At 38.7% G+C, this 25,409-nt stretch overlaps 1 protein-coding gene and 1 long non-coding RNA gene across 3 annotated transcripts in view; one reads left to right on the forward strand and one right to left on the reverse strand.

Annotated features, from left to right (window-relative positions):
* The window catches only part of VCL (vinculin), a 97,773-nt gene that overhangs the window by 56,685 nt on the left and 15,679 nt on the right, over positions 1-25,409 (forward strand). For both annotated transcript variants that reach the window (XM_082408759.1, XM_082408760.1), the window contains exons 6-14: positions 655-815; positions 8,558-8,648; positions 9,633-9,780; positions 12,829-12,982; positions 13,832-14,007; positions 16,129-16,319; positions 17,535-17,734; positions 19,612-19,740; positions 23,465-23,614. In XM_082408759.1, coding sequence (XP_082264885.1) covers positions 655-815; positions 8,558-8,648; positions 9,633-9,780; positions 12,829-12,982; positions 13,832-14,007; positions 16,129-16,319; positions 17,535-17,734; positions 19,612-19,740; positions 23,465-23,614 — 1,400 coding nt within the window. The remainder of the gene's footprint in view (positions 1-654; positions 816-8,557; positions 8,649-9,632; positions 9,781-12,828; positions 12,983-13,831; positions 14,008-16,128; positions 16,320-17,534; positions 17,735-19,611; positions 19,741-23,464; positions 23,615-25,409) is intronic.
* LOC309604603 lies at positions 826-17,557 on the reverse strand. Its single transcript, XR_014230924.1, has 3 exons — positions 17,470-17,557; positions 10,799-11,138; positions 826-3,826 (listed from the first exon to the last, which is right to left on the reverse strand). It is a non-coding gene; the product is annotated as an uncharacterized lncRNA (long non-coding RNA).

The following is a 25,409-nucleotide window of genomic DNA, read 5'->3' on the forward strand; positions in this document are numbered from 1 at the left end:
CAAAAATATGTTTTTGAGACCAACTGTTCCATATGGCAGAAAGGTTGTTGGGAAGAATCTTTCTTTCTAATCTGGGTAACTCAATAAAGTGTTGATTAATCTTTGTTTTTATAATTTTAGTTCGTTTATAAGAAGATATTCTCTTCTCTAATGTTTCATTATTATTTTCTTCTTCTTCACTTTTAGGGGTTAGATAGTCCCTGCTATGTGTTAAGAGAAATCATGGAAGATAAACTCAACACTTCGGGATCTTCCACTAGGATTGGGTCAAGCAGCATACTTTGGTTACAGTTTTACTGACTGTTTTTATCTCGTCCCATTAGGTTTGTGTTTGATGGGGCCAGTGTTAGGGCTGGGATGCTAATTGATTTAGAAGGATAGTGGATATTTTGTGACTGTGGATCTTCAGTATATGTATGTTAAATTAGTTTTCTGATCATGATGTGGCAATGTTTTGTACCTTGAGCTTTCTTAACAGTGAAGGTTGCTGATACTGGAACTTTAATGGCAGACCTGCAGTGTTTGTTTTCATATTCTTTTTAAGACCTTAGAAGCCCAAAACATGTTCACAGTGTGGAACATCTTGTGGGAATATTGTAATACAGCAAGATTAAATTCCAAGCTTATTTTCTGATCTTTTGTTTATTTTTACAGCTATGAAGATTTTTGTAACAACTAAAAACTCAAAAAACCAAGGAATTGAAGAAGCTTTGAAAAATCGTAATTTTACTGTAGAAAAGATGAGCGCTGAAATTAATGAGATCATTCGTGTATTACAACTCACTTCTTGGGACGAAGATGCCTGGGCCAGCAAGGTAAGTGTTATTGGGGGAGAAATAAGCAAAATCCCCAATTTTCCCTTCCTGGGGATGTGATTGTCTCACATTTTTTCTTATAATTGTGTGTAGCATAAGACTACTTAGATATTATGAAAGTAATTTCTTCTTTATTTTTGTAAAATAAAGGGTTATGGGTTACTTCCTGCTTTTGCACTTTTTCTTTGCTCTGAGGTAGAACAAACAAGTAGGTATGCGGGGTGAATGTTGGTTGAAAGCTGAGATGTATAGCTTTTCCTTCAAGCTGGAGTCTCATGGATTGGGCTGGTGGAGAAATTCTGGTGTGGTGTATACTCCCCTGGGTGGGAGCCCTGCCTTTCATGTGGGTGGTTGTTGCTGTGTGACTAAGTAAGATAAAGAATATGCCTATGACTGAATTTTATGGAAAACTTTTCTTAACCAATTTTGACCCAGAGAAATCTATGAAGGAAACTCTTGGCATTTCTAGGTGTGTCCCTTCATCATTCTGTTTTCCCTAAAAAGAGCTTAACTGAAATATTAGTTTTCACATTTGTCAGTTAGTTTGAGGGGGCCCTTTACCCTTGGTCTAGAATTTCCTCTTGAATTCCAGAAGGGTTGGTGGATTCCTCCTAGAGCCCAGCAGCGGTGGTTTGAGGTGCTGCTGCTCTGGTCTGCTTCTCCTTGTCTAGTGATTGGGAACAGAGACACTTGGGTTTACACTTCCCTTGTAGGAGCCCAAGATGCAGGCAGTGGGGGGAACACATTGTCTCCAGGATCCAGCTTCCCCCACCGTGTGGACCCAAATGCTATCTCCAGGGCCACCCAGCAGGCTGGTGGCAGACTACAGAGGGGATTTTGTAGTATGATTTCCACTGGGTGCCCAGTAGGGCTCTGTTTGTCCTCCAGGACACCTATAAGGTAAGGTCAAAGCTGGGGCTAAGATCACCAACTCTTTCTTTTGTTGACCAGAAAGTTAAACTAAGATTGGAGGAGAAATTAGTCAGCTTATCTTAACTATGGATTTGTTTTCAGAGGCATGAAGTTCTTGAACAAGTTCTAAGACTGTATTTTAAATCCATATTGTAAAATCATGTAACGTCTTTGATATTTTACTTAATTTTGCTTTTGCATATTTGATAACTTTCACTTCCCTGTTATGACTTCTTTATGCATCTTTTTTTTGTTCTCTTGTTTGTTTTATTCTTTTTCTCACGTTTAGAAGGTAAGCTTTCTCTTGCCCTCTAGTTTCTTTTTTGCTTAAAAAGAGAAAAAGCATGTCTGTGAGGTTTTCTTGTGCTGTGTGCCGTGCCTTATTCCGTGTGCCGGTGTGTAACACTGTGCTCGAATATGCGTCAGAATTTGACTTAATACGGGACTCGGGGCTGTGCTGGGCAGACTGTTTGGCTCATGTTTGGAGCTGTTTCTTTGGGGAAAGCAAAAGGAAAGACATTACTATGGGATGTCAGGCTTTCTATATCTGGTGGGTGCTTTCCTCTCTTTGAGCAGGCTCCTGGGAACTGTTTTGGTCTGGTCATTCCCAGTGACTTCATCTGAGGGGCAGATTTCCCCAGGTAGCTGGGTGACCCCTAAGTTACCAGTGGACCTTGCTCTTAGGGAAGGAAACTTCCAGCTGATGCTATCTCTGTATTTGCCTCTCCTACCAGTTTCCTTTGCAGGCTCTGGAATTTGACTTTTGGAGATGCATCATTGAGGTTTTAAGCCATAATGAAAATGGGTAGGCTAGAGAGTCTAGATGGAGCACCTGTCCTTCACAATAATCCTAGCATTAAAAATCAAAAGGAAAAAAGTCAGGTGTACCTAAAGTTTTTCCTAACTTCAGTACCTGGCTCACTGCATGTTCTGCTATCTAAGCTGTGAATCAGCTGTAGTTCTCCATGATCTCATGTTCCCCTAATCTAATCTCTTTCCTTATTCTCTTCCCTTTGCTTCTAGCAGATGAGAAATAGTAAAAAAGAAAAGCAGGCCTTGCAACCTTAATGTTTCTCTATTTTTGGAGGGGAAAAGTCATCCATCAATTAGTAACTAAGTGTGACTGAGCTTTATTTTGTGCAAGTGCCGACAGCTGCTTCTTTAAAAACCAAAACCCAAACCAAAACCGTGGTCAGTTGAGTTTTTCAGGAGGAAGATTAGGCATTTGGGGGCATATACAAGGGAAATATAAATCTGGTCCCCACTGTGTACAGTCTAATAGCTTTCTCAGTTTTATGCTGATCTGGAAGGAACCAGACTGTTAGGATGCTGTAAAACTATCAGAATGAAAGGAAATAAATAAAATTAGTTCAGCTAAAAGAAGCTTAAGTACATAATGACATCAGAATGAGCAAGAAATGTTTATTTTTTAACTTCATTTTGCTTTTGTTTTACATTTACCTGATTCAAATATCAAAATGCTTTAAAGGGACTTCCCTGGGGGCGCAGTGGTTAAGACTCCGTGCTCCCAATGCAGGAGGCCGGGTTCAATCCCTGGTCAGGGAACTAGATCCCATATGCATGCTGCAACTAAGAGTTCACATGCCACAACTAAGGAGGCTGCCTGCCACAACTAAGGAGCTGGCGAGCCACAACTAAGACCTGGCACAACCAAATAAATAAATAAACAAACAAACAAATAAATAAATATTGAAAAAATGCTATAAAAGGATATGCGTGACACAGCTCACTCTCATCCCCATCCCTATCCACTCTACCTCCCTTACCCCCTAAGAGTAATTGTCTTTATTAGTTGCAAGAATATTTAGAAAAAATTTTACCCTGAAAATGGAAATTGGTAACTAGGGTTTGGTTATTTTTCAGTTTAGTAGCATTATGCATCTTTCATTGCTCAACTGTAAGCAGTGAATTAATCAGACCTTGTGTCTGTCTGTGACCCCTGGGTTCCCAGTCTGTTTAATACATACGATATCTTTTACCTCCTCTCACCCCTACCAGTAAAGAATTAACTTTGTCTTACCATACTTGTTTCATGCTTCCCCACTGGTGCAGTTTTCTCCTGGAAAGTGATGGTTCCTCTAGAAAAGTGGGGGAAGAAAGTAAGTGGAAAAAATTCTTGGTAAAAGTGCGTCTTGCCGAATAAGATTTTAAAGAGGCAATGCAATAGCTGATTATTTTACGTTTTATACCTACATTCAAATGGCCGATTTACAAGTTTACAAGTACTTTGACTTTAAACACTTCATTGTATTTTGAAAATAAAAAATTTCCCCTCCTAAATCAACAATCATAATGATTATTAAAAACTATTTTAGCATTTTTCCTGGGAATACATTATGAGACAAAAGAATTTGCGGTTTAAACACAGTTCTAATTTTACCCTTTGTAAATTTAGCAATCTATATTTAATCTCTTTTTTTTTGGTATTTATATTACTTGTATCTTGATGCATGCTGAGAAAAAAGAGGAAGTGAGAAAAATTTAAAAAGCATTTCATTGCTAAGAATTTTTGAACCCTATGTAGGTGTTCCTGTAACTGCATCTTGAGTCATTAGATACTATTATTCAGAATTCGTCCCTGTGGTGTGTCTCCTACCACTGTGGGCCTAGGTTGGTGGTGGGTAAATGTAGTGAGTGACTCAGATGTCTTGCACAGATTACTCTAGTCTACCAAAGAAGGAAATACTGGTTAGAACATATGATCCTATAATAACTTGCCCTTACTGCAGACCATTGAGGATTTAAGGGTTGATTTTTATTTCAGTTTTGAAAAAAATAAGGTTATATATGAGCTTTTTATGAGTCTTTTAGTATTCTATTATGAAGTATTAGTTTTAGTATTCTAGTATGCAGCTAATACAACAAAGGATTTATCTTTTGGAGTTTGAGATAAGTAGTTAATTTAGGCATTTATAATATTTTATCCTCTCCCCCCAGCCAAAGGAGAAAAGCCCGACATGTTACAGGAATTGACATTTCCCTTCTGATCCAAGTGATCTTTTAGTTGATATAACTGATTGTGTGTTCATAGGTGGCACAGAAGCCCTGAGAAGGTATTCTTGGGGATGAGGAACTGATGCCTGGGAGGGTAGCTTGCCTGAAGGCTCAGGGCTAGGTGACTTTCTCTCCAAGGTTAAATGTAGTTTATAAGATTTTGTTCTACTGCCCAATTTATCTTTCCAGAAACATCTTTGTTTAAAACACGGACTTGAGGGTAGAAATGTGGTCAGGAATGGGCTGGAGTGGGAAGGGTGGGGGCAGGAGGTGTTAGTGGAAAAGGGAGAGTAGCTTGGGCAGTGAATGAGAGGGGGTCCTTAGTCCCAAATTTAAAATTTTCAAGAGCCTGGGAATGCAGAAGCTCACTTTCCCTACCGCAGTTCCTCTTGATCGTCTGTGGGAGGAACTCAGTGGTTCTTGGTACTATTCAGTGTTCTTTAGGTCTGACTTTATATTAAATTTCATAAGTGTTTCAGTTCCTGGAAAAGCATGTAAAAAGGAGTCTTTTAGGTTGTCCTTCTGACTTTTGGTATGTGTGGCAGAGTGCCAAGGCACGATGGTTTTTCTCATTTAAAACCTGAACTCATCAGAGTTTTACAGTAAAAGGGACCAGAGCAGGAGGGTATCAGATCCCTGACAGCTGTCTCCAAAGCTACATGACTAGATCTGGTCTTTTTTATATTCACTCTTTAAAAAAAAGAACAACAACAACAACAACAAAAACAGAGAAGAGATTGGTGGAGACTTTTCTGGTTCCCAAATTTGAGATTTTACAGAGAACAGTACTTATTGAGGGTACAGTTTTTTTCTCTTCTGTTTCATACCCAGAGTGTATTCTGAGTACTTAGACCTACATGACAAGGTTTAACAAAAAGCTTTATGGTACATAGTGTAGTTGACCCCAGAGTTATGATTATTTTTACCCTTTATAAATATATCTCAAAATTGCTTCTTAGTCCTAGTTGTTCATTGAATTTGTTTATATTATAGCCGGTGTTAGTATACTTCTTTTATTGCTTATGTCAGAATTCTGTCAATTCCATAACAAACATTGCCCTTCAAAAGAAATTCTTATGAGATTCTTAGGAGACCAAAATATTTGTTCCCATAGACATTTTTGCTTTTAATAGATATGACATTAAAATGTATTGTGTTTAAATGATTCTTCACAATTTGCTCTATTCCAGAAAGAATTTAATGTGGCCCTCTCAGTGACTGTTTTAAATCTCCAAAATTGTCTAAAATTCATGCTATTAAAAACTTTGGTAACTAATTGAAATTCCCAGTGTAAAAATGCAGCTTCATTGCAAATTTGCCATTGATTATTTTTAGGAGAAAATGAGCATCTCTTAATGTTAAGTTCTTGATATTCTCACATCTCATACTCAGGACCAAATTAGTCACATCCTGAGAATCAGATTCTTTCCTTGAAGCATGGTGACCACGCTTTATTAGGGAGAAAAAAGCAGTGACTTTTGAGGATACTGAATAGAGCAAAACCAGTTTTTCTATTGTGTTTCAAATCATTTTGGGGCAGTGGAGAATAAAAGCAGTTATTTAGGTTAGTGAGGATTATGAATTTGATTTATAGAGCTAATTTTCTGGGCAGTATTAACCAAGCCAAAATTGGCAAGGCAAAAGATTTGCTGACTACTGTAAAAGGTTAGTGGAATCTCTGGCAACTCTCTTTGGTAAAAGAAAAAAAATTCTTGAATTTCATCTAATAGAAAATAATGAGGTTTGAGATCAAACTGTGTTTCTATGACTGAGCCGCTTAATTTATAAAATTAAATTACATTAAAAATTGAAGTTCAATGAAGCAATGAGGGAAAAAATGCCTAAAGTAGAACCTAACATGTAGGAAGTGCTCAATTAAGATTAGTTTCCTAACTAGTAGCCTTTAATGCTAGAATAGACACTGAAAAATTTCTGATCTTTGTTTCCCATTGAATTGAGATTCTTGAAATGTAATAAGTATCTATTTTTTTTTTCACTGAAAATATAAGTGTATTAGAGAAATGGTTATTAATAGATTTTAAATTAAGTATTTTTACATGGCTATAATTTCTCTTCTTCAGAGTGTGTACAATACTTCCTAGGTGAGAGATCATGAATTTTTTTTTTAATCTGTATCTAGACAAAGTCCTATAACTTGTATTAGACCTTAAAGGCTATCCGACTCTTTGAGGTTGGGTGTTGCCTGAGACTCTCTTTCAAAAGATATTGATTTGGGCCTTGCTAATTTGGAATTAAGCTAAAGTTGACTTTTGAAGACAAGGTTTGCTGTACAGATTAATTTGAACTAGATGAAGGAAGAGCAAATATTTAAACCATTTGAGAATCAAAGCACTTAAAAAAATGCCACTTGTCTACTTACAGTACTAATTACAGATGGATTTTGAAATAGATCCTCTTATGACTGCCTTTTATTGATAGATAGCTATCATAATTTCATATAACTTGATAATAAAAATATTTTATTTCCATTTTTTCAGTAATTTAGTTCACTTCTTTTCAGTTGCCATGGCTGAGAATTTGTTATTTAGAGCCTTAGATAGCCAAATCTGTATCTGTTTAGATGGGGAAAGAGAGAGTCTAAAGCTGAGAGTCCTGTAATTTGAATAGGTACTTTGGAAAAGCTGGGGTCAGGCTGCTGACCTTAAGCCTAATTATGAGTGCTTCCAATGCTTATTGGTGCTGCTGCTGGGTTTTGTTTGAATTGGAAGTGGGGATGCTCCTAGTGCCCCCATGTGGAAAACTGGTGGCACCACACCTTGAAGAACCTCGGTTTACAGGACTGGAAATTGAAAAAAGGTAGGGATTTAAGGCATTGCCTAGAGTTACAGAGGTTAACTCTGTGCTTTGATGGATGGACTCTGTAAGAGCCAGTTCCCTAAGCAAAAGGGAGAGAGGCTGTCTTTTAAGGTGTTAAATAGACTTAAGAGATGGCCAGTCTGTCAGTTGTGAGGATGGGTACGTGCATATTTGTTATATTGTTTTCTGTATATCTATTTACTTAAAAAACTTTATTAAAATATATATATATATTTTAAAAGTGATTAGTCTGTTGTTTGGACTTCTCATGCTACATCCTGGGAGATTTTATGCTAGTTTTATGCAAGTCATTATGAATCCTGATTGTAAACAATAAATTGAGACCCACTTATTTTATCCTGCCTCTTCTTCCAGGTTAGGGACAGTAAGGGAACTAAGGATGAGGAGTGGCAGGGAAGGCCCGAAAGACACTTCTTTCTTGTATTACATTTAGTGGTTTATTTATGGAATTAAAACTAAATTGCTAGATTAAAATTTTCAGTTTTCTTCCAACCAGTAATTCCAGGTTTTTCAGATTAAACATAGTGAAACATCAAGCAGTGTGTGTATATTTCAAAACAAGATGTAGAAGAACTGTGGTTTGTGGTGCCACATGCTAATGAGGCTTCCCTGAAGCTGGGAGAGCTTTGGCAGGGCTGCAGTAGATGATTGTTGACTAGTGGAAAGGCTGATAATGAGGCATGTGACAAGAGGGCTTTTTCTGGCTGAAGACATTGAACATCTTTTGGCTTGAGCAGTTTTACCAGTTTTCACAGTTTAGCAATAGGGAGACTAGGAAACAGAATTAACTGAAGATTTGCATGCAAGATGCTGCATTTTGACAGAAATAAGCGTTATGCTGTGATGAGAATATTTTTAAGGCTGTTGTAGGACTACTGTAGCTATTGTATGTTAATGGTGTAACTTCTCTGTCTTACTTTGTATCATGGTATCTTAGTTTTTGCAAAGAAAATACTCGTGGTCTTTTTCTTCAAAAGGACACTGAAGCCATGAAGAGAGCGTTGGCCTCCATAGACTCCAAACTGAACCAGGCTAAAGGTTGGCTCCGTGACCCCAGTGCCTCCCCAGGTAACCCTCTGGTTCTACTTTTCTGATAGATACAGCAAAAAGCTAAAAATCAGGCAAACAAAAGAAAAAAAAAAAAAAGAAAAATCATTTCATAATCTCATAATCCTGAGATAGCTACTGCAACATTTAGAGGCATACTCCATTCTCTGATAGTTTTGACTAATTGAAGTATTACTGGTCCTTAAAAGGATGAAGGGCATAGACTACCTCTCATCACGGAGGAATTAACCAAAGTGAACTGGGCATTCTTTGCCAAATTATTGGTTCACCCCTTCCCTGAATCAGAAAGGTAATTACTTTGAATAAAAGCTCTTCTTTTCTAGTTCCCATTGGGCAGATTTCCATTTATGTCAACAGAGTACTTAATTAAGCAGATGAAATGATGATGCTAATAAGAATTGGGAAGCAAAGTTGACTTGTGTAAAGATAAGACCCAAATAGGTTATTGAGCTACGCATTATGGATTTTCTAATCTAATATTTATTCAGTTTTAGATTAATATTTGAATGAATGTGAAAAGCCTAATGGAGTTTAGAGGCGTTGAGTACTATTAAATTGTTAGAGTCTACTTTCATCATTCACATGCTTGCTACAAACTGCTTATTATCTCCAGATGGGTATGGTTCCAAGGATCTTTTTGAGCAGTCTCTGTGGTTAAAACCTCACCCTATGGTTGTAAGGGCAGTGCTTGGCTGTTAGCTCTCAGATGTATTGCTTTCTATTCACTTGTCTTTTCATTTAAAATCATCCATTCCTTTATGAATGAAATGACTTGTAAAGCATCCTTTCTAAATAATTAATGGATCAACAATGTAGATATTGAACAGCTCTCTCTCTCGTTGTTTTTTTTTTTTTGGCTGTGCCACCTGGCTTGAGGGATCTCGGTTCCCTGACCAGGGATCGAACCCAGGCCATGGTAGTGAAAGCCTGGAATCCTAACCACTAGGCCAGCAGGGAACTACCTTGAAAATCTCTTTGTTTTAGGTGATGCTGGTGAACAGGCCATCAGGCAGATCTTAGATGAAGCTGGAAAAGTTGGTGAACTCTGTGCAGGCAAAGAACGCAGGGAGATCCTGGGAACCTGCAAAATGCTAGGGCAGATGACTGATCAAGTGGCTGACCTCCGAGCCAGGTAAAGTTCCTCTGCTCTCACCAGAGCGGTAGTGGTAACAGTTGGGATCTCGCTCCTGATGGAGTGATTCAGAAAGCAAGTTTCTGTGAATTTTACTGAGTTCTCTTTGGCTAATAGATAGCGTAGATATTATATTCTACTAATTCTTTTGAGATGGGAGTGAATTTTCCTTTTGTTGAACTTTTAAAATATGTAGATGCCTTATCGTAAAGTTGAAATTGAAATAGAAATTTGTTTTTTTAGTTTCTAGCCATAGGCTTATGAAAAATAAGGTGCATAGATATCTTTTATGAAGGCTGGATAGAAAAAAAACATAAAGAGTGAAAACGTTGGAATTATTTCACATGTCATTTTAAAAATCAGTTAAGTAGATTGTCCTCTACGTTGGTCGTTTCTAGGCTCTTTTGAGTTTCTATTTCATCATTATTCATTTGGTTTTATAATTCTTTTACCTATATCTTACCCACCTCAAGTCTTGGCTTTTAGGATCCACCCCCATTCCCCCAAATTAAATATGTATAGTTTGCTATTAAGAAAACTCAGTATAATATAGGTTTGTTTGGAACTCATACATATAGTTAATGAAGTTCTAAAAGATTCTCATCTTTATGGAATTTTATAGTGTGGACATTGTGAAAAATTGAGGTATGATGACACACTAGTATAAATGAAATTTAATTTTGCTTCAAGATTGTCATGAAACATCTTGAGATAATTGGAATACAGTATAGGGTCTCCCTACAAACTAAGGCTTCAGGAACACGCCTTGACGTGTTGCACACCATTACACCTGGCCTCAAATGTATTAGCATAATGGACTTAAGAATATAGTTCTTAAAGGAGTGGTTCCTGACCTTTTTTGGACCAAGGTCATTTTTATAATTTGATGAAAGCCATTAATCTCTACCTAAAAAGACACATATAAACATGCCCGTACAATATTATATGTAATTTCCAGAGGTTCATGGATTCACTGTAGCCCTGGAAGCTCCACGGGCTTCAGGTTAAGAGCCTTTACCTTAAAGGGAAGAAGGAACAGCATAAATAAATGTGATCTCATTGAGTGCAGTGGGCCTTTTCTCTTGCTGTGAAGCAGTCTCCTCTGCCACGAGCATGCCAAGAACTTTACAGAAAGGACAAAAAAGAAGTTCTGTTCCCATTTGGAGAAATGCCAATGCAGTTTGACAAGATTCTTGGCTCTTCTGATTTCTCACTGCTGGCTCTTTTGTCTGCAGCCTTTTCACAGTGTGGTAGACAGTTTTCAGTTGGAATTCTCAAATACACAGTTGTATGTATTTAGAGAAAGATGAATCTGAGCAAGAGAACGAGGTAGTTGCTGCACGGGATCGACCATAAATCTGTAAAGAGAAAAGGTTGGAACAGTGAGGAGCCCCAATGGGCCTGCTTCACACTGGAGTCTGCAATAGCCTTTCACAGTGAAAGATTACAAAGCTGTCTCCTTGTTATCCTTTCTTAAATATGCCTAGCTTTCTAACGGCTTAGTGGCTGAAACTCAGTAACAGTTTCCTCTTTGGTATTCTTCTATTCAGTCACCTAGAGTTTCTAGGGTTGTGAGTATATATTTCCCCTCCATGGTACTCAAACTTTTTATTTTGAATGAAAAATTATGTAGCCCATAAATATTTTTACTTTTTCACAGTTAGACTCTTATACAAACAATGTTCCTCATGATGAATTACTAGATTTGAAGGAAAAAAGCAAATTAAAACATAAAAAGTATATTTCCAAAAGTCTTAGACTCCTCTGCCATGTAAAAGGGAGGTGTCAAGTACAAGTAAAAGGTATATATATATATACCTTTTATATATCTGGCAATAAATATTATTGAGTTCACTACCTCAAATATTGGTATACATGAAAAACATATAAATTTAAAAAGAGGATAGATAGATGAATGACAAACCCATACTATTATTAGGTTTGTTTTGTAGTTTATCCTAAAATCAGAAGCTCAGGTTATGATGATCAGCCATTCCATTCAACCAAATGATAAAGTTGTCACCCCTATCATTGAGTTTACCAGGCTGGGTGGATTCAAAAATATGAGTATAAAAAGATGGCAGGTCTTACTTTGCTATGACCTGGGAGGTCTCTTACAAAGGGAAAACAAGTTTCTACTAACTCACATCATTTTTTTGTAGTAGTAGCATACCACTTCTGAGAGAGGAAAATAGTGAAATTAGTTCTTTAGGAACATGATGAGAAATAATGGTTTCTTGTCCCTGTGCGCCCTTTTCCCTCAGTACTATCTGGTTTGGATACTTATAGGTTGCATAGGAGTGGAAGGTAGATATTTAAGACTACCATTAGGTTATGATAATGACAATTCTGTAATAACAATAGTTACATATGTGTATTGCTTTATTGCCAAAGTATTTTCAAGTATTTCTTTTTGCTTGACGCCACTCTGTTTGAGAAGCAGGGCCAGTATTATTACCTACCCACCCCTCATTTTCTAAGTTAGAAAACTGAAGCCCAAGGAAGTTAAACATTGTACCCAAGGTTCCTCAGGTAGCAGGAGCCAGGATTTGAACAGAGATCTACTTGGTCCCAGTGTGGTATGCTTTCAGTCGCACTATGCGTGCTGCCTCCTGAAACATTTTCAATGTATACTTGCCCATAAATAAGATAATCTAATGGGCTGTTTATTTCTAAAGCATACATACTATGGTAACAAAACCCTCCATAGCAATAAGATCACAAGCACATTTCCCCCCTGAAGATTAGGTTTGATTATGTAATCACCACCAAGAGGAAAATCATTATTATCAAAATGTGCAAGTCTGGTCTTTAAAGTGGTTATGCAGTTCCTTGAAGCTACTGTGTATTATTTTTAAGAGCAAAGGAGAAATTAGATGGTTTGGGTGTTTGCTTTTTCTCTCTCTGTGTTTTCTTGTGTTATCGCAGATTTAGTAGAAAAAGAAAAGGACAAACATGTTAGTAAAAGAACATATACTGTGCTTTTAGTAATATTTTGCCATTAAGAATTTGAGAGAGTACAACAGCAGCATCTATCTGTTTGAGTAGAGGACAAGGAGCCTCACCGGTGGCCATGCAGAAAGCCCAGCAGGTGTCTCAGGGTCTGGATGTGCTCACAGCAAAAGTGGAAAATGCAGCCCGCAAGCTGGAAGCCATGACCAACTCAAAGCAGAGCATTGCGAAGAAGATCGATGCTGCTCAGGTAGCGATGATGATTTTTAGGAAGGGTGGGAAATAAAGGAGAAAAAGAAATGTTCCATAAATATCCTGTATCCCTCCCCCCCTAATTTTCTATGGGTGGATAATGGGTGTTTCTAAGTGATGACTGATACCCAGTAGTTGCCAATGTTAACACGTCCCCTACCACCACAGGCTTAAGACTAATGTTTATCCATATTTTGAAATAGAGATCTTAATTTTGAATACTTCAGTTAGTTAAAAGTAAGCATTCTGAGTACCATTCTCCTAGTTCCTGATGGAGATTACAGTATGTTAAACCTGTTCTTCATCTCAGAATTCACAGCTGTGTTTGGTCATAGCAATGTAAAAGGGTTAAAGCTTTCTGATATTACTCTACTGTAAAATGATTTTCAAGCATTTCATGAAGAAACATAAATGTTTAAGAAACTGAAGAGTTAATAAGGTGTGATTAATTCAAAGATAAAGCTCATGAAGATATTTCATCCTAATGAGAAAGAAAAAAGTCATTTTTAAAAAGATGAAGGGGGACTTCCCTGGCAGTCCAGTGGTTAAGACTCCGAGCTTCCACTGCAGGGGGGTGGGTTCGATCCCTGGTCTGGGAACTGGGATCCTGCATGCCACACGTGCAAATATTAATATCTCTATAAATAAATAAATAAATAGCTGAAAGATTGATTTGGTTTTGCCTGAGTAAGAACTGATGTAAAATAATAAGGATCAGCATTATAAAAACAATTGCTGGTATGCCTTATGATTACTTTTGAAATATTTCTGATGGCCTTGTTAAGTTTAGTAAAATTGGTTCATGAGTAGATCACAGTGTGCTTCTTTTCTATTTCTGTGTGTGTAGAATTGGCTTGCAGATCCAAATGGTGGACCAGAAGGAGAAGAACAGATTCGAGGGGCTTTGGCTGAAGCTCGGAAAATAGCAGAATTATGTGATGATCCTAAAGAGAGAGATGACATTCTACGTTCTCTTGGGGAAATATCTGCTCTGACTTCTAAATTAGCAGATCTACGAAGACAGTATGTATTTAATCAATTAAATTGTCCTTTAATCTCTTTTTCCCCCTAAGCACATATATTGTTGAAATTTATAGGTTAAATGCACATATGATACTCCTCCATTGTATTCTTATTGATTCTGTGTGACGTGGTGAGGGCAGATATTTTTAAATTAATAATTTTAGGATACTAAGAACTATTTTTTAAAAAAATATTTTTAAGAGATCTATTTTTAAAAATTTATTTATTTATTTATTTGGCTGCGCCGGGTCTTCATTGTGGCATGCGGGATCTTTAGCTGCAGCATGCGAACTCTTAGTTGCGGCATGAAGGATCTAGTTCCTTGACCAGGGATTGAACCCAGACCCCCTGCATTGGGAGCACAGAGTCTTAGCCACTGGACTACCAGGGAAATCCCTGAGATCCATTTTTTTAAATTTCTAAGCTAGGACATAGTACTACACCATGTTTGTGACTTGTCTGTTTCCCAGGCATATGAGGAAAATAACTTTTGTGGCTAGCTATGAAAAGCTGTGTGTGTTTGTGTGTGTGTGTGTGTGTGTGTGTGTGTGTGTGTTAGGGGGTGGGATGTGGAGGCATAAGAAGATACTTTCTTCCTGGACCAACAGTGTTACTTCTTATGTAGCAATTATAAAAGATCCTTAAATATGACATCCTCACTGCAGGTTCTTCTCTTAAGGGGATATTTTTGTTTTAATCGGTGAGACAGATAAGGCTTTCATAGCATCTACTTTGATTGTATAGAAAAGAAGTGTCACTTTCTCCTTTTGAAAGATATTTTTCTGTCTTAGAAAAAAACACAACTGCATCATATGCTAAAAGAACATTAAAAAAGTGTACAACGGCAAAAGTAAGAGTTGCTTCTCTCCCACCTCAGTCCTCCAGTCACTTCTCCAGGAATAACCATAGTCAAGTATCTTGTGAGATTTGACTTTTCATTTAACTTGTGTATTTCACTTCCTATTCTTCCACAGGAGAGTGCCTAACCTTTTCCCAAAGAGGTACTTTAGAGTCCTTTCAAATCTCATATTGGCTAAGAGACCAACGTTAGCTAAGAAAGCAAACTTCTGCCTCAGACCTTGAAATAAGAATGAGTGGGAGCAGGGTGGACATACTTTAGGCAGGAGGTTGTGGTGATAGAGAGCAGCTTAAGTAATAGCTCAAGTTTGATTCTATATCAAGCTCAGTCATTTGGGGGGTCACTATTTTATACCCCAAATATAAAATTATGTAGCTGGGAAAATGTATAATTGGACAATTGTAAAATAATATATGTCTACAAATTTTGGTCTCTGTTCATTAACATTAGCTAATTAATATAGTCTTTACATTTTTACTAGATTTAAAAATACTCAGAGGAGGAAACTGTGTTCTCAGGATCCTAACACAAGTCCATATATATAGCAGGTACTCATTAATGTTTCTTAATGATGAAGAGAGAATTAATGATAATAGTGATAACAGCAGACCAAGTTTGGTCACATGCCATCATTACTTATTCCTATTATCTATCTATCTATCTGTCTATCTATCTTTCTATCCATCTATCTGTCTATCTAAAACTTCCTGGCAGCAGGAGTAGCTATGATCAGAACCATAGTAATTACCTTCTTTGTCCAGCTTTATAATGGAGAAAGTATGAAAGTTTAGAATCATAAAGGAACTCTGAAGATAGTATCTAAATTAGTCATTCTGTCAGGTAGACTAATATTTGCCTTTTTATCGGTGAGCCAGGTATGATTATCCTGAAGTTTACTTTTCTATGACCTAGTGGACTGGAGATATAAAATGAGTCAGACTTGAGATGGCAGGCTCAGGGGTCAGCTAACCTAGTGATGACTGATCGAGCTCAGCTTACCAAATGGTTGAGCTTGGTTGAGCCAGACTGACCAAACTCATATTTAACTACAACATATTTAACTGTCTTAATGAGGCAAAACAATCAGAATTTATATTATTAATTGCTTATTTAAGGGTCAAATAGATAAATCCCTCTCCTTTCAAACCAAGTTAATAATAATCATTAGCAGTTTGTCATCTCATTAGCATTTGTATTAGCAATTAAGTCATCTCAATGTAAAGAGTGTCTTTGTGACAGGATGGCTATATTTTTCTCTGCAGGGGAAAAGGAGATTCCCCAGAGGCCCGAGCATTGGCCAAACAGGTGGCCACGGCCCTACAGAACTTGCAGACCAAAACCAACAAGGCTGTGGCCAACAGCAGACCTGCCAAAGCAGCTGTCCACCTTGAGGGCAAGATTGAGCAGGCACAGCGGTGGATTGATAATCCCACAGTGGATGACCGGGGAGTTGGTAAGATCATCACTGCACTTAATCCTCATTAAACTTATTTCAGTGAAGATAAGCAAGGTGTTAATAGAGATCCTGTATCATCTGTAATTAGGTACAGAAGGGATTCTTTAGCCACTGGTGAGTAAGTCATTCCACAGTGTGACTCCACCTCCAAATGTAGCCAATAAAATTCCTGTGATTTAATCAAGAAGTATTAATAAATAAATGATTTTGCTGCAGGCAAATAGAAAAGTCCTCAGGTTGCAGTTGAAACTTTGAGCTAATTATTTCCAGTCTATGTATACTTTCATTCTGTTGTATTTCTGTTATTACAGTCCTTAGTAAGTTCACAGTTAAATATAATTTTTGAAAATAAGTAAAAGACACTTAACTACCAAGGTTGTTTTCAGTTGTGATGGCTCCTGTACCACACAATCACCTGTAGAATTGATAACCTAAAATTTTGATTTTTGAGAGATTTTAGGAATGGATCTATAAGAATTTAGGTCGTATTATGATAGCAAGCCTGTTGAAGCTGAAAGATCTATTTATTTCATTTGCTGTATTCATTGGAAAAAGATAAAATTTTTAATTGGTGATTCCCAGTGTTGGGGAATCAGGCAGACATATAATTTACTGGTGGAGGAATAAATTGGTACAAATTTTCTGAGTGGCAATTTGGAATTATATGTCAAGAGCTTTAAAAAAGTTCATACCCATTGACTCAGCGATTTGACTTACAGGAATTTATTCTAAAAATAATTAGAGATGTTTCTAAGGAGTTACATATGAGAATATATAAATAGCGTAAACGTTTAATAATATTAACAATTATGGTTCATGTGATAAAATGTTGCATAGATTTTAGATCATGGTTTTTGAATAATATTTAATGATGTAGAAAAATGCTCACGTTAAATAAAAAGAAGGAAGGAATAAAAATTACAGTATGATCCTGGTTTTGTAAAAGAGAAATGCATGTATGTATAGGAGCATGCAATGCATTAAAAAAGACTGGAAGGAAATGTTCAAATATATCAGTCTCCAAGTGATGGGATATGGGTGGTTTATATTTTTTTACGTTTTTTATATTCCCCCAGTTTTTTGTCTTGATAGGGGAAAAAAACCCACTAACCCCACTAAATGTATTATTAAGAAAAGAAATCTTTACCAGAATGGCACAGTGGTTGGCTTCTCCTGGTCTATGTGAGTTTCAGTGTTTTCCTCTTGGTGCAGGTCAGGCTGCCATCCGAGGGCTTGTGGCCGAAGGTCATCGTCTGGCAAATGTCATGATGGGGCCTTATCGCCAAGATCTTCTTGCAAAGTGTGACCGAGTGGACCAGCTGACGGCCCAGCTGGCTGACCTGGCTGCCAGAGGGGAAGGGGAGAGTCCTCAGGCGAGAGCCCTTGCATCTCAGCTCCAAGACTCTTTAAAGGTAGAACTTGGGAGCACATATCATTACATTTCTTTCTTTCTTTCTTTTTTTTTTTTTTTAATAAATTTATTTATTTAATTTTTGGCTGCGTTGGGTCTTCGTTTTTGCGCGCAGGCTTTCTCTAGTTGTGGCGAGCGGGGGCTGCTCTTTATTGCAGTGCGTGGGCTTCTCATTGAGGTAGCTTCTCTTGTTGCAGAGCTTGGGCTCTAGGCGTATGGGCTTCAGTAGTTGTGGTGCACGGGCTTCAGTAGGTGTGGCACGCGAGCTCAGTAGTTGTGGCTCACGGGCTCTAGAGCTCAGGCTCAGTAGTTGTGGCGCACGGGCTTAGTTGCTCCGCAGCATGTGGGATCTTCCTGGACCAGGGCTCAAACCCATGTCCCCTGCATTGATAGGCGGATTCTTAACCACTGAGCCACCAGGGAAGTCCCTCATTACATTTCTTATGCTTACTATTATTCAAAAACTAGGAGGGAGAGTTTTTAAAAAATATAATTTCTTGAGTCTAGGGAAAGTGAAAAAGGTGTGACCAAGAATATAAGGAAATCCATGGACTTCCCTGGTGGCGCAGTGGTTAAGAATCCGCCTGCCAATGCAGGGGACACAGGTTCGAGCCCTGGTCCAGGAAGATCCCACATGCTGTGGAGCAACTAAGCCCATGCGCCACAACTACTGAGCCTGTGCTCTAGAGCCTGCGAGCCACCACTACTGAGCCCGCGTGCCACTACTGAAGCCCACACGCCTAGAGCCCGAGCTCTGCAAGAAGAGAAGCCACCACAATGAGAAGCCCACGCACCGCAACGAAGAGTAGCCCCTGCTCGCCACAACTAGAGAAAGCCTGTGCACAGCAACGAAGACCCAACGCAGCCAAAAATTAAATAAATTAAAAAAAAAAAAAGAATATAAGGAAATCCAGAGCTTATTAAGGAAAAGCTTACTAGTGTGTGATAGCAATTAAAATTGTGTTTCTCAAGCTTCACTCAATCAAGAGCTCTTTCATATTTGCTCTACCATGTATCACCTATACTTTTTTAGTCAGTATTTTTCTTAAAATGGACTCCTTTTTTAAACTTTATTTAAAAGAAAAGTTTATAAAAATCCTGAAATCAGGAGTTTGAGGAGTTAGTTATATTTTTTCTAATATTCTGTAAAAGAAACACACAATTATTAAAATAAAAACATTTGTCTGTATAACACCTAAAATCATCTCAGATACCACCAGCCAGTGCATGCCACCCACCTTGAGAAACAATGGGGGTGATTGATCCTTCTTCGAGTATTAATCTAGAATAAAACTTAGATTGGACGAAGTGTGATAATTATGAAAAGGAGTTTTTTCATGACGTCTGAGAATCCTCTTCTTTTGACCCATGTTAAAATAAAAAATGGATTCATATATTTGTTATCAAGTTTTTCTAGAAACTTATTTGAAATATCCAGAAAAATTCCATTATTGATTTATATCCTCTCAATATAAGAAATTGCTTAGAAATTTGGCACTGCATCCACCAAACAATCCTTACGGTTACTGTAATCATGTCAGGCCCCTCCAGCACTGGGATTGGTGAGGAACTCTGTCTCATCTCATGGTCTTATTTGGGCTCAACCCCATGATTCTTAGTATTATTCTTAGGGACCATCAAGAAAGGAAGTAAGATTTCTTGTTTGGGTGGAACAGTCTAGGGAAATGTGGGTCATGTGGGCAGGATTCACTTCTTACACTGTTTCATACTAGCTCAGTGCTTTGTACACAGTTGATACTCATAGCTGATAAAGTTATGAAACACTGAATGAATGAATGTGTCAGTGAAGAAAGGACAATGGTGGATGTGCTTTTTGGATATTTCTGGAAATTTTCATTTTTAAACAATGTTTTTAAGGATCTGAAAGCCCGGATGCAGGAGGCCATGACTCAGGAGGTGTCAGATGTTTTCAGTGATACTACAACTCCCATCAAGCTGTTGGCAGTGGCAGCCACTGCCCCTCCTGATGCACCCAATAGGGAAGAGGTGGGTATCTGAGGCCTTCCATTTCTTCTGTTGGCCAGCCATAGGTATATGTATATGTATGTGTATTTGTATGTGTATATGTATATGTATGTGTATGTGTATGTGTGTGTGTGTAAAGGTAAAATGTGACTGCAGTGTATGTCAGGAGTGGTTGGGAAATTGTGGATGAAGGGTGGAAAGGTAGAAGAGGGAAGAAAGGCCTTGCCACTTCTTCTTTCAGTCACCAAGTATGTCACTTAGGAATGTCTTTAGGACATGTCTTCACTTGCAAGCAGTAGAAGACCTGACCATCAGAGATGAAAACAAATGGGTTTTATTTTCATCACATAACAAGAAACATGGAGCTAGGTAGCCTTGACATTGGTTCAGCAGCTTGATGCCATGAAAGCTGGCATCTCTCTGATTTTCTTGATCTTTTCCTCATGATGTGAGATGCTGATGCAGCCCTAGGCATTATGTTCAAGGCAGTAAGAGATGAGCAGTGGGGGCATTCCAGTCACAACTAGAATAACTGTCCCTCTAGATATAACCTTCCCTTTAGTGTCCCCTTAGGACACTTTATTCTCCAGACAGAAGTCAGGGCAATTCTTTTAAATCATTTGATGTCATTCTTTTACTCAAACCCTTCAGATTACTCCTCCCTGTCCCAGAGTGAAGCCAGAGTCCTTACAATGAACAGTAAGGCCAGTGATGTACTGGTAGACACAGGAAAAAAAAACAAAACAAAAACAAAAAACAAAAGGCCCTGATTTGTAATGTTTGTTAACTTCCATGATGTAAATATTCCCATGATGGCTGTTTCAGTGTGAAGTCACCGTAAGCAGAGTTGGGAAGAGATGGGCACATTTGGCTCTTATGAGCTTGCGTGAGTTGGTACCAGCAGCTTCGTCACACCACTGCATCTGGTCCCCCATCTACTTCTCTGACCTTGTGTGGTGCCTCTCTTCCCCCTCATGCTCCTGTCTCTGCATTGCCCTTCTTGCGTTGTATTCCCAGTATTCCTTGTTTATGTTTGTATGTTCTAACCTTGGGGCCCTTGCTGTTGTTCTCTCTGGTCCTCCCACAGATAACTGCAGGTATTGTTCACTCACTTTCTTCAGCTGTCTACTGAAATGTCACTTTGGGGTCACCACCTAAGATAGCAACCCCACCCCAAGCTCATCCCAAGGAATTCCCTTATCACCATATCCTACATTTCTCCTTCGTGTTTATCAACACTTACATATTTACCTTGTTTTCCTCACGTTAGCATGAAAGCTCCATGTGGGCAGGGATTTTGTTTTGTCATTACTTTATTCCCATTTCTTAGAACAATGTCTGACACATCATTGGTGCTGAATAAATGAAAGTAAACGCTCTCCCAGAAATCCTCCAGGAGACTTTTGTGTATGTCTCGTCGGCTAGAATGCTGTCACATGGCTACCTCACTGCAAAGGAATCTAGGAAAGCAAGTATTTGGTTTTCCATCCTCTATAGTATTGGTAGTGAAGGAGAAGGGGTTGGGTCAGGCACCCAAGACAATGTAGAACTGGTGAGCAGAGGTTTATGTTATTCTTATTTGCTAATGACCCCCATTTTCTTTCTCTAGCCTAGGTTACTGGTCAGTGCAGCTCATGGTCCCCTTAGGCTGGGGTGATGTGCTGTGTTTTCATTCCAGACATCTGAGTGTCAGATGAGCAGACAAAACTGTCTGCTGGTAATCTCTACCTAGATGCTGCATGGTTACCTCAGCATGTGTTGTCCTCCTGTTTTCTTCCAACTGGAAATTTGTGAGTCGCCACTGACTCTTCCCTTCATCTTCCCACATCTATAATGTAAGACAAGCTAATCTGATCTCACAAATACTTCTTGAATTCTCTCTAATTTCTATTCATGTTGCCACAGCTCTAGTTCTGATCCTTGTTCCTTGCTGCCTTTGTAACTACACAGCTGAGACTGGTCTTTGAATCCATCACTAGGGCATGAATAAAATAAAAATATGGATCTGACCCTGATATTTTCCTGCTTAAACCTTTCAGTGGCCCTTCCTTTTCACATAGGAGAAAGCCAGAGCTCTGTGATCTGGCTTCTAATACTCCCTCTACCCCTGTTTCCCACAAACCCCGCCTCTCAGTTCATGCCCCAGCAATACCTCATTGCTTACAGTTTCCTGCATACTCTGTCCTTTCTTTTCTCCATGTCTTTGTTCTTTCTGTCTCTCTACCTAATTATTGTCCCCTTATCTCTTTTGGGTAATTTCCGTTTATCCTTTATTCTAGTATCCTTTACTTCCTGGATAGTCTTAAGTGCCTTTCTTTTTCCTCCCAAGTGTCAATGCTTAGTTTTATTATTGCACATAGCACACAACTATTGTAGGTATCTGTTTATGGGCCTTTTTAACCCTGCTAGGACGTGAGATCCTTGAGATGCAGAAATTATGTCTTATTCATCTTTGTATCTTCAGCACCTGTTCCAGGGCCTGGCACATAGTAGGTGCTCAGTACAGTTTTGTTGAGTGACAAGGAAAGCAAACTAAGCAGTAGGTTAAATCAGAGGGAGCAGCAGACATAGACTGGGGTTGAGATGGTCAATCAAAGATGGCAAAGCGTTATAGATTCAGAGTGTGGGAGACCAGCCAAGGAAAGAAACAAGGATTGAGGCCAGGAGAAGAGGACCAGGAGGTTAGAGATTTAGGAAGAGATCCTGAGCATTAAATGGCAAGAACCCAGTTGGCTGAATCCAAACAAGAGGTCAGAATGGGGAAGAGACTTGAGTGCATAAACATAGATCCCTGGCAATGAGACTAGAGCCTGCTGTTGGGCCAAGAGACCTGCAGAGATTGTCTGCTGGGAGCCAAAACTTGTCTCCAAGTATGGGCAGGTAGACCTCCAGGGGGAGGCAAAGAAGAGGGTAGATTCTGCCAGGCAGTTCCTAACATGCTCTGTGTATGATATAAAGCTCACCCAGGGCTGTTGGATATACCTTGCCTCAGGCATCAATTCTAATAATGTGATCCAAACAAATGACAGAAGAACTTTTGTCGTCTAAGTTAAATTGTCCCCTTCATGGTATGTGACCTTGCATAATATCCATGTCGAAGAAAAAGTTAACTTTTTAAAAATGTGTGAACTGAATGAACAATTCAGTAGATGGTTTTGCATTTGGGGTGATGGAAGTCAGCCATCCTTACCCTTGTGTCAGGCCTGGGTGTGAGCACCAGCTATCGTTTTTCCCATGGAGGTCAGGGGCAGAGCTTTTACAACATTAATGGTAATGGGATATGTGAGGGAAGCTGCCCAGAGGAGGCTGGAGCTCTGGTTAGGACTCTGGATATTCTTGGCCTTTAATGCATCCAGCCACCTGCACTGGAACCTGGAGTAGGTTTTTCTATACTCTTCAAACTCGAGGACAAGCCTTTTGTGAACAGGGATTATTTAAGTCTTTGGATTCTGTGAACTCCTTATTGCAGACTGCACAGCACTGTATGTCCTGTTTGCACTTGGTAAGCATTGATTGCACTGAAATTCAACGGTGTGTGTGCGCTTGCGTGCATGCATGTGATGCTGATGGCCAAACCTCTGAGGAGATACGGCAAGGCCAAGACTCGATGTGACTGTTGTCTTATTAACTTGTGAAGTCTTTGCTGAAGCAGTGGCTGCCTCTGCTTAAAGAGAGACTTTTTCTCAGGCTGCCTGACCCATTTAATTGCAATAAATTTTCTTAATGTCTTTGTTTGTTCCTCAAGGTATTTGATGAGAGGGCAGCTAACTTTGAAAACCATTCAGGAAGGCTTGGGGCCACGGCAGAGAAGGCGGCTGCTGTTGGAACTGCTAATAAATCAACGGTGGAAGGCATTCAGGCCTCAGTGAAGACAGCCCGAGAACTCACACCCCAGGTGGGTTTCACTCCCCCTTCATCATGTCAGTACACACCATATTGAGTAAAGAAGGTTAACTACAGAACAGTTTCTATACATTTTTGAACACTTACTATAAAATATCATGAAAAAACCCACACATACCCTTAATGTCGAAATCATTTTTATATTGTTTGAATTTTTTACAGTGATCATGATTAGTTTTGAAAGTAGAAAAAACTAGTAAAGCACCCCCCTCCCATGCATAATTAGGGAAAAATTCAATAATCTTGAGAGGTTAGTTTATTTTGATTTTAGAGCTTATGCCTTTCCCCACATTTCTTTGATGGTATTTTAAAAATTTTAGATGTGTCCATAATTTTTCTTTTTTCTTTAATTATATAACCAAGAGGTTGCTAATGTACTGTAAACAGAATATTGGAAGAGTGGGAACAAAAGAAAACAACTTGGACAGGAATTAAAATTCTAGTATATGATAGATGTTCTTAAAAGATCACTTCAACATCGTTTAGTGTGTTTGTGCATTTTTTTCTTACAATAAAATTACAGAAAATTCATTATCTTTTCACTCATTTATTCAGCAGATATTTCTTGAGTGCCTGTGATACATTAGGAACTGTCTGGGCTTTAGAAATCTGTGATACTAGATTTGGTGGGGAGCTTGTAGGCAGAGACAGGGGAAATAAGCTTGTCTCTTAATTGTTCAACTTTTGCCCATGTGGCATGTTAACAAGTCAGATTCTCTTGAAAAATTATACTTGTCTAGCTTTTTAAAAAAAAGTCCATAAAATATGAACATGTCTAACTTTCCTTAAAAATTTCCGTAAAACGTAGAACATAAAACATAGGATTTCTCTATAAAACCGAGATTTCTAAAAAAAAACAGAAACAGAGCACTAGGCTTAAGACACCAACTATGGAAAGAGCACGGACTTTGGAGACAGATCTGGACTCGAATCCTCTGTCACTTTGAGTTTCCTTGTGTAAAATGCAGATAATTCCTTCCTAGTGTATTGTTTTGAGGATTAAGAAGATGCTTGTACAGCCTGTAACTTATCAAATACTCAGTAAATGTTAGTTCCTTCCCCAAGTGCTGCAACTGACTAGCTGGGAGCTCTTGAGCAAGTCACTTAAATTTTCTGCGTCTTGGTTTTTGCAGCTGTGAAGTGGAGAAATTACTGTCCTGTCTCTTTCACAGGCTTGTTGTGAGGATTCAGTAAGACAGTGGATGTGAAAGCACTTTGTTAACTGTAGACAGTTATTATTTTTTTTAAGGAACATTTATTTATTTATTTATTTATTTGCTGCATTTCTCTATTTGCAGCGAGTGGGGGCTACTCTTTGTTGTGGTGCATGGGCTTCTCATTGCAGTGGCTTCTCTTGTTGCGGAGCACGGGCTCTAGGCGTGCAGGCTTCAGTAGTTGTGGCATGTGGGCTCAGTAGTTGTGGCTCGCGGGCTCTAGAGCGCAGGCTCTGTAGTTGTGGCACGTGGGCTTAGTTGCTCCGTGGCACGTGGGATCTTCCCAGACCTGGGATCGAACCCGTGTCCCCTGCATTGGCAGGTGGATTCTTAACCACTGTGCCACCAGGAAAGTCCGACAGTTATTTTTAATAAATATTCATAAATCTGTTTTAAGTAATCTTTAGTATCTTTCTTAATGGTGCTTTTTAAGATGAGGACATCAAGGGCTTAAGTATCACTCCGTTTTGTGTATGTTCAGAAGTATCAAGCAAACACCCGTTTACTTTGTCACTTTATTACCTTCTTAAAATCAGGCTGTGACTGTAAAATCTTTTGTGAGGGCCCATTCTG

The sequence above is a fragment of the Balaenoptera borealis genome (assembly GCF_965194805.1).
Source record: "Balaenoptera borealis genome assembly, chromosome: 10".
NCBI classification, from domain to species: domain Eukaryota; kingdom Metazoa; phylum Chordata; class Mammalia; order Artiodactyla; family Balaenopteridae; genus Balaenoptera; species Balaenoptera borealis.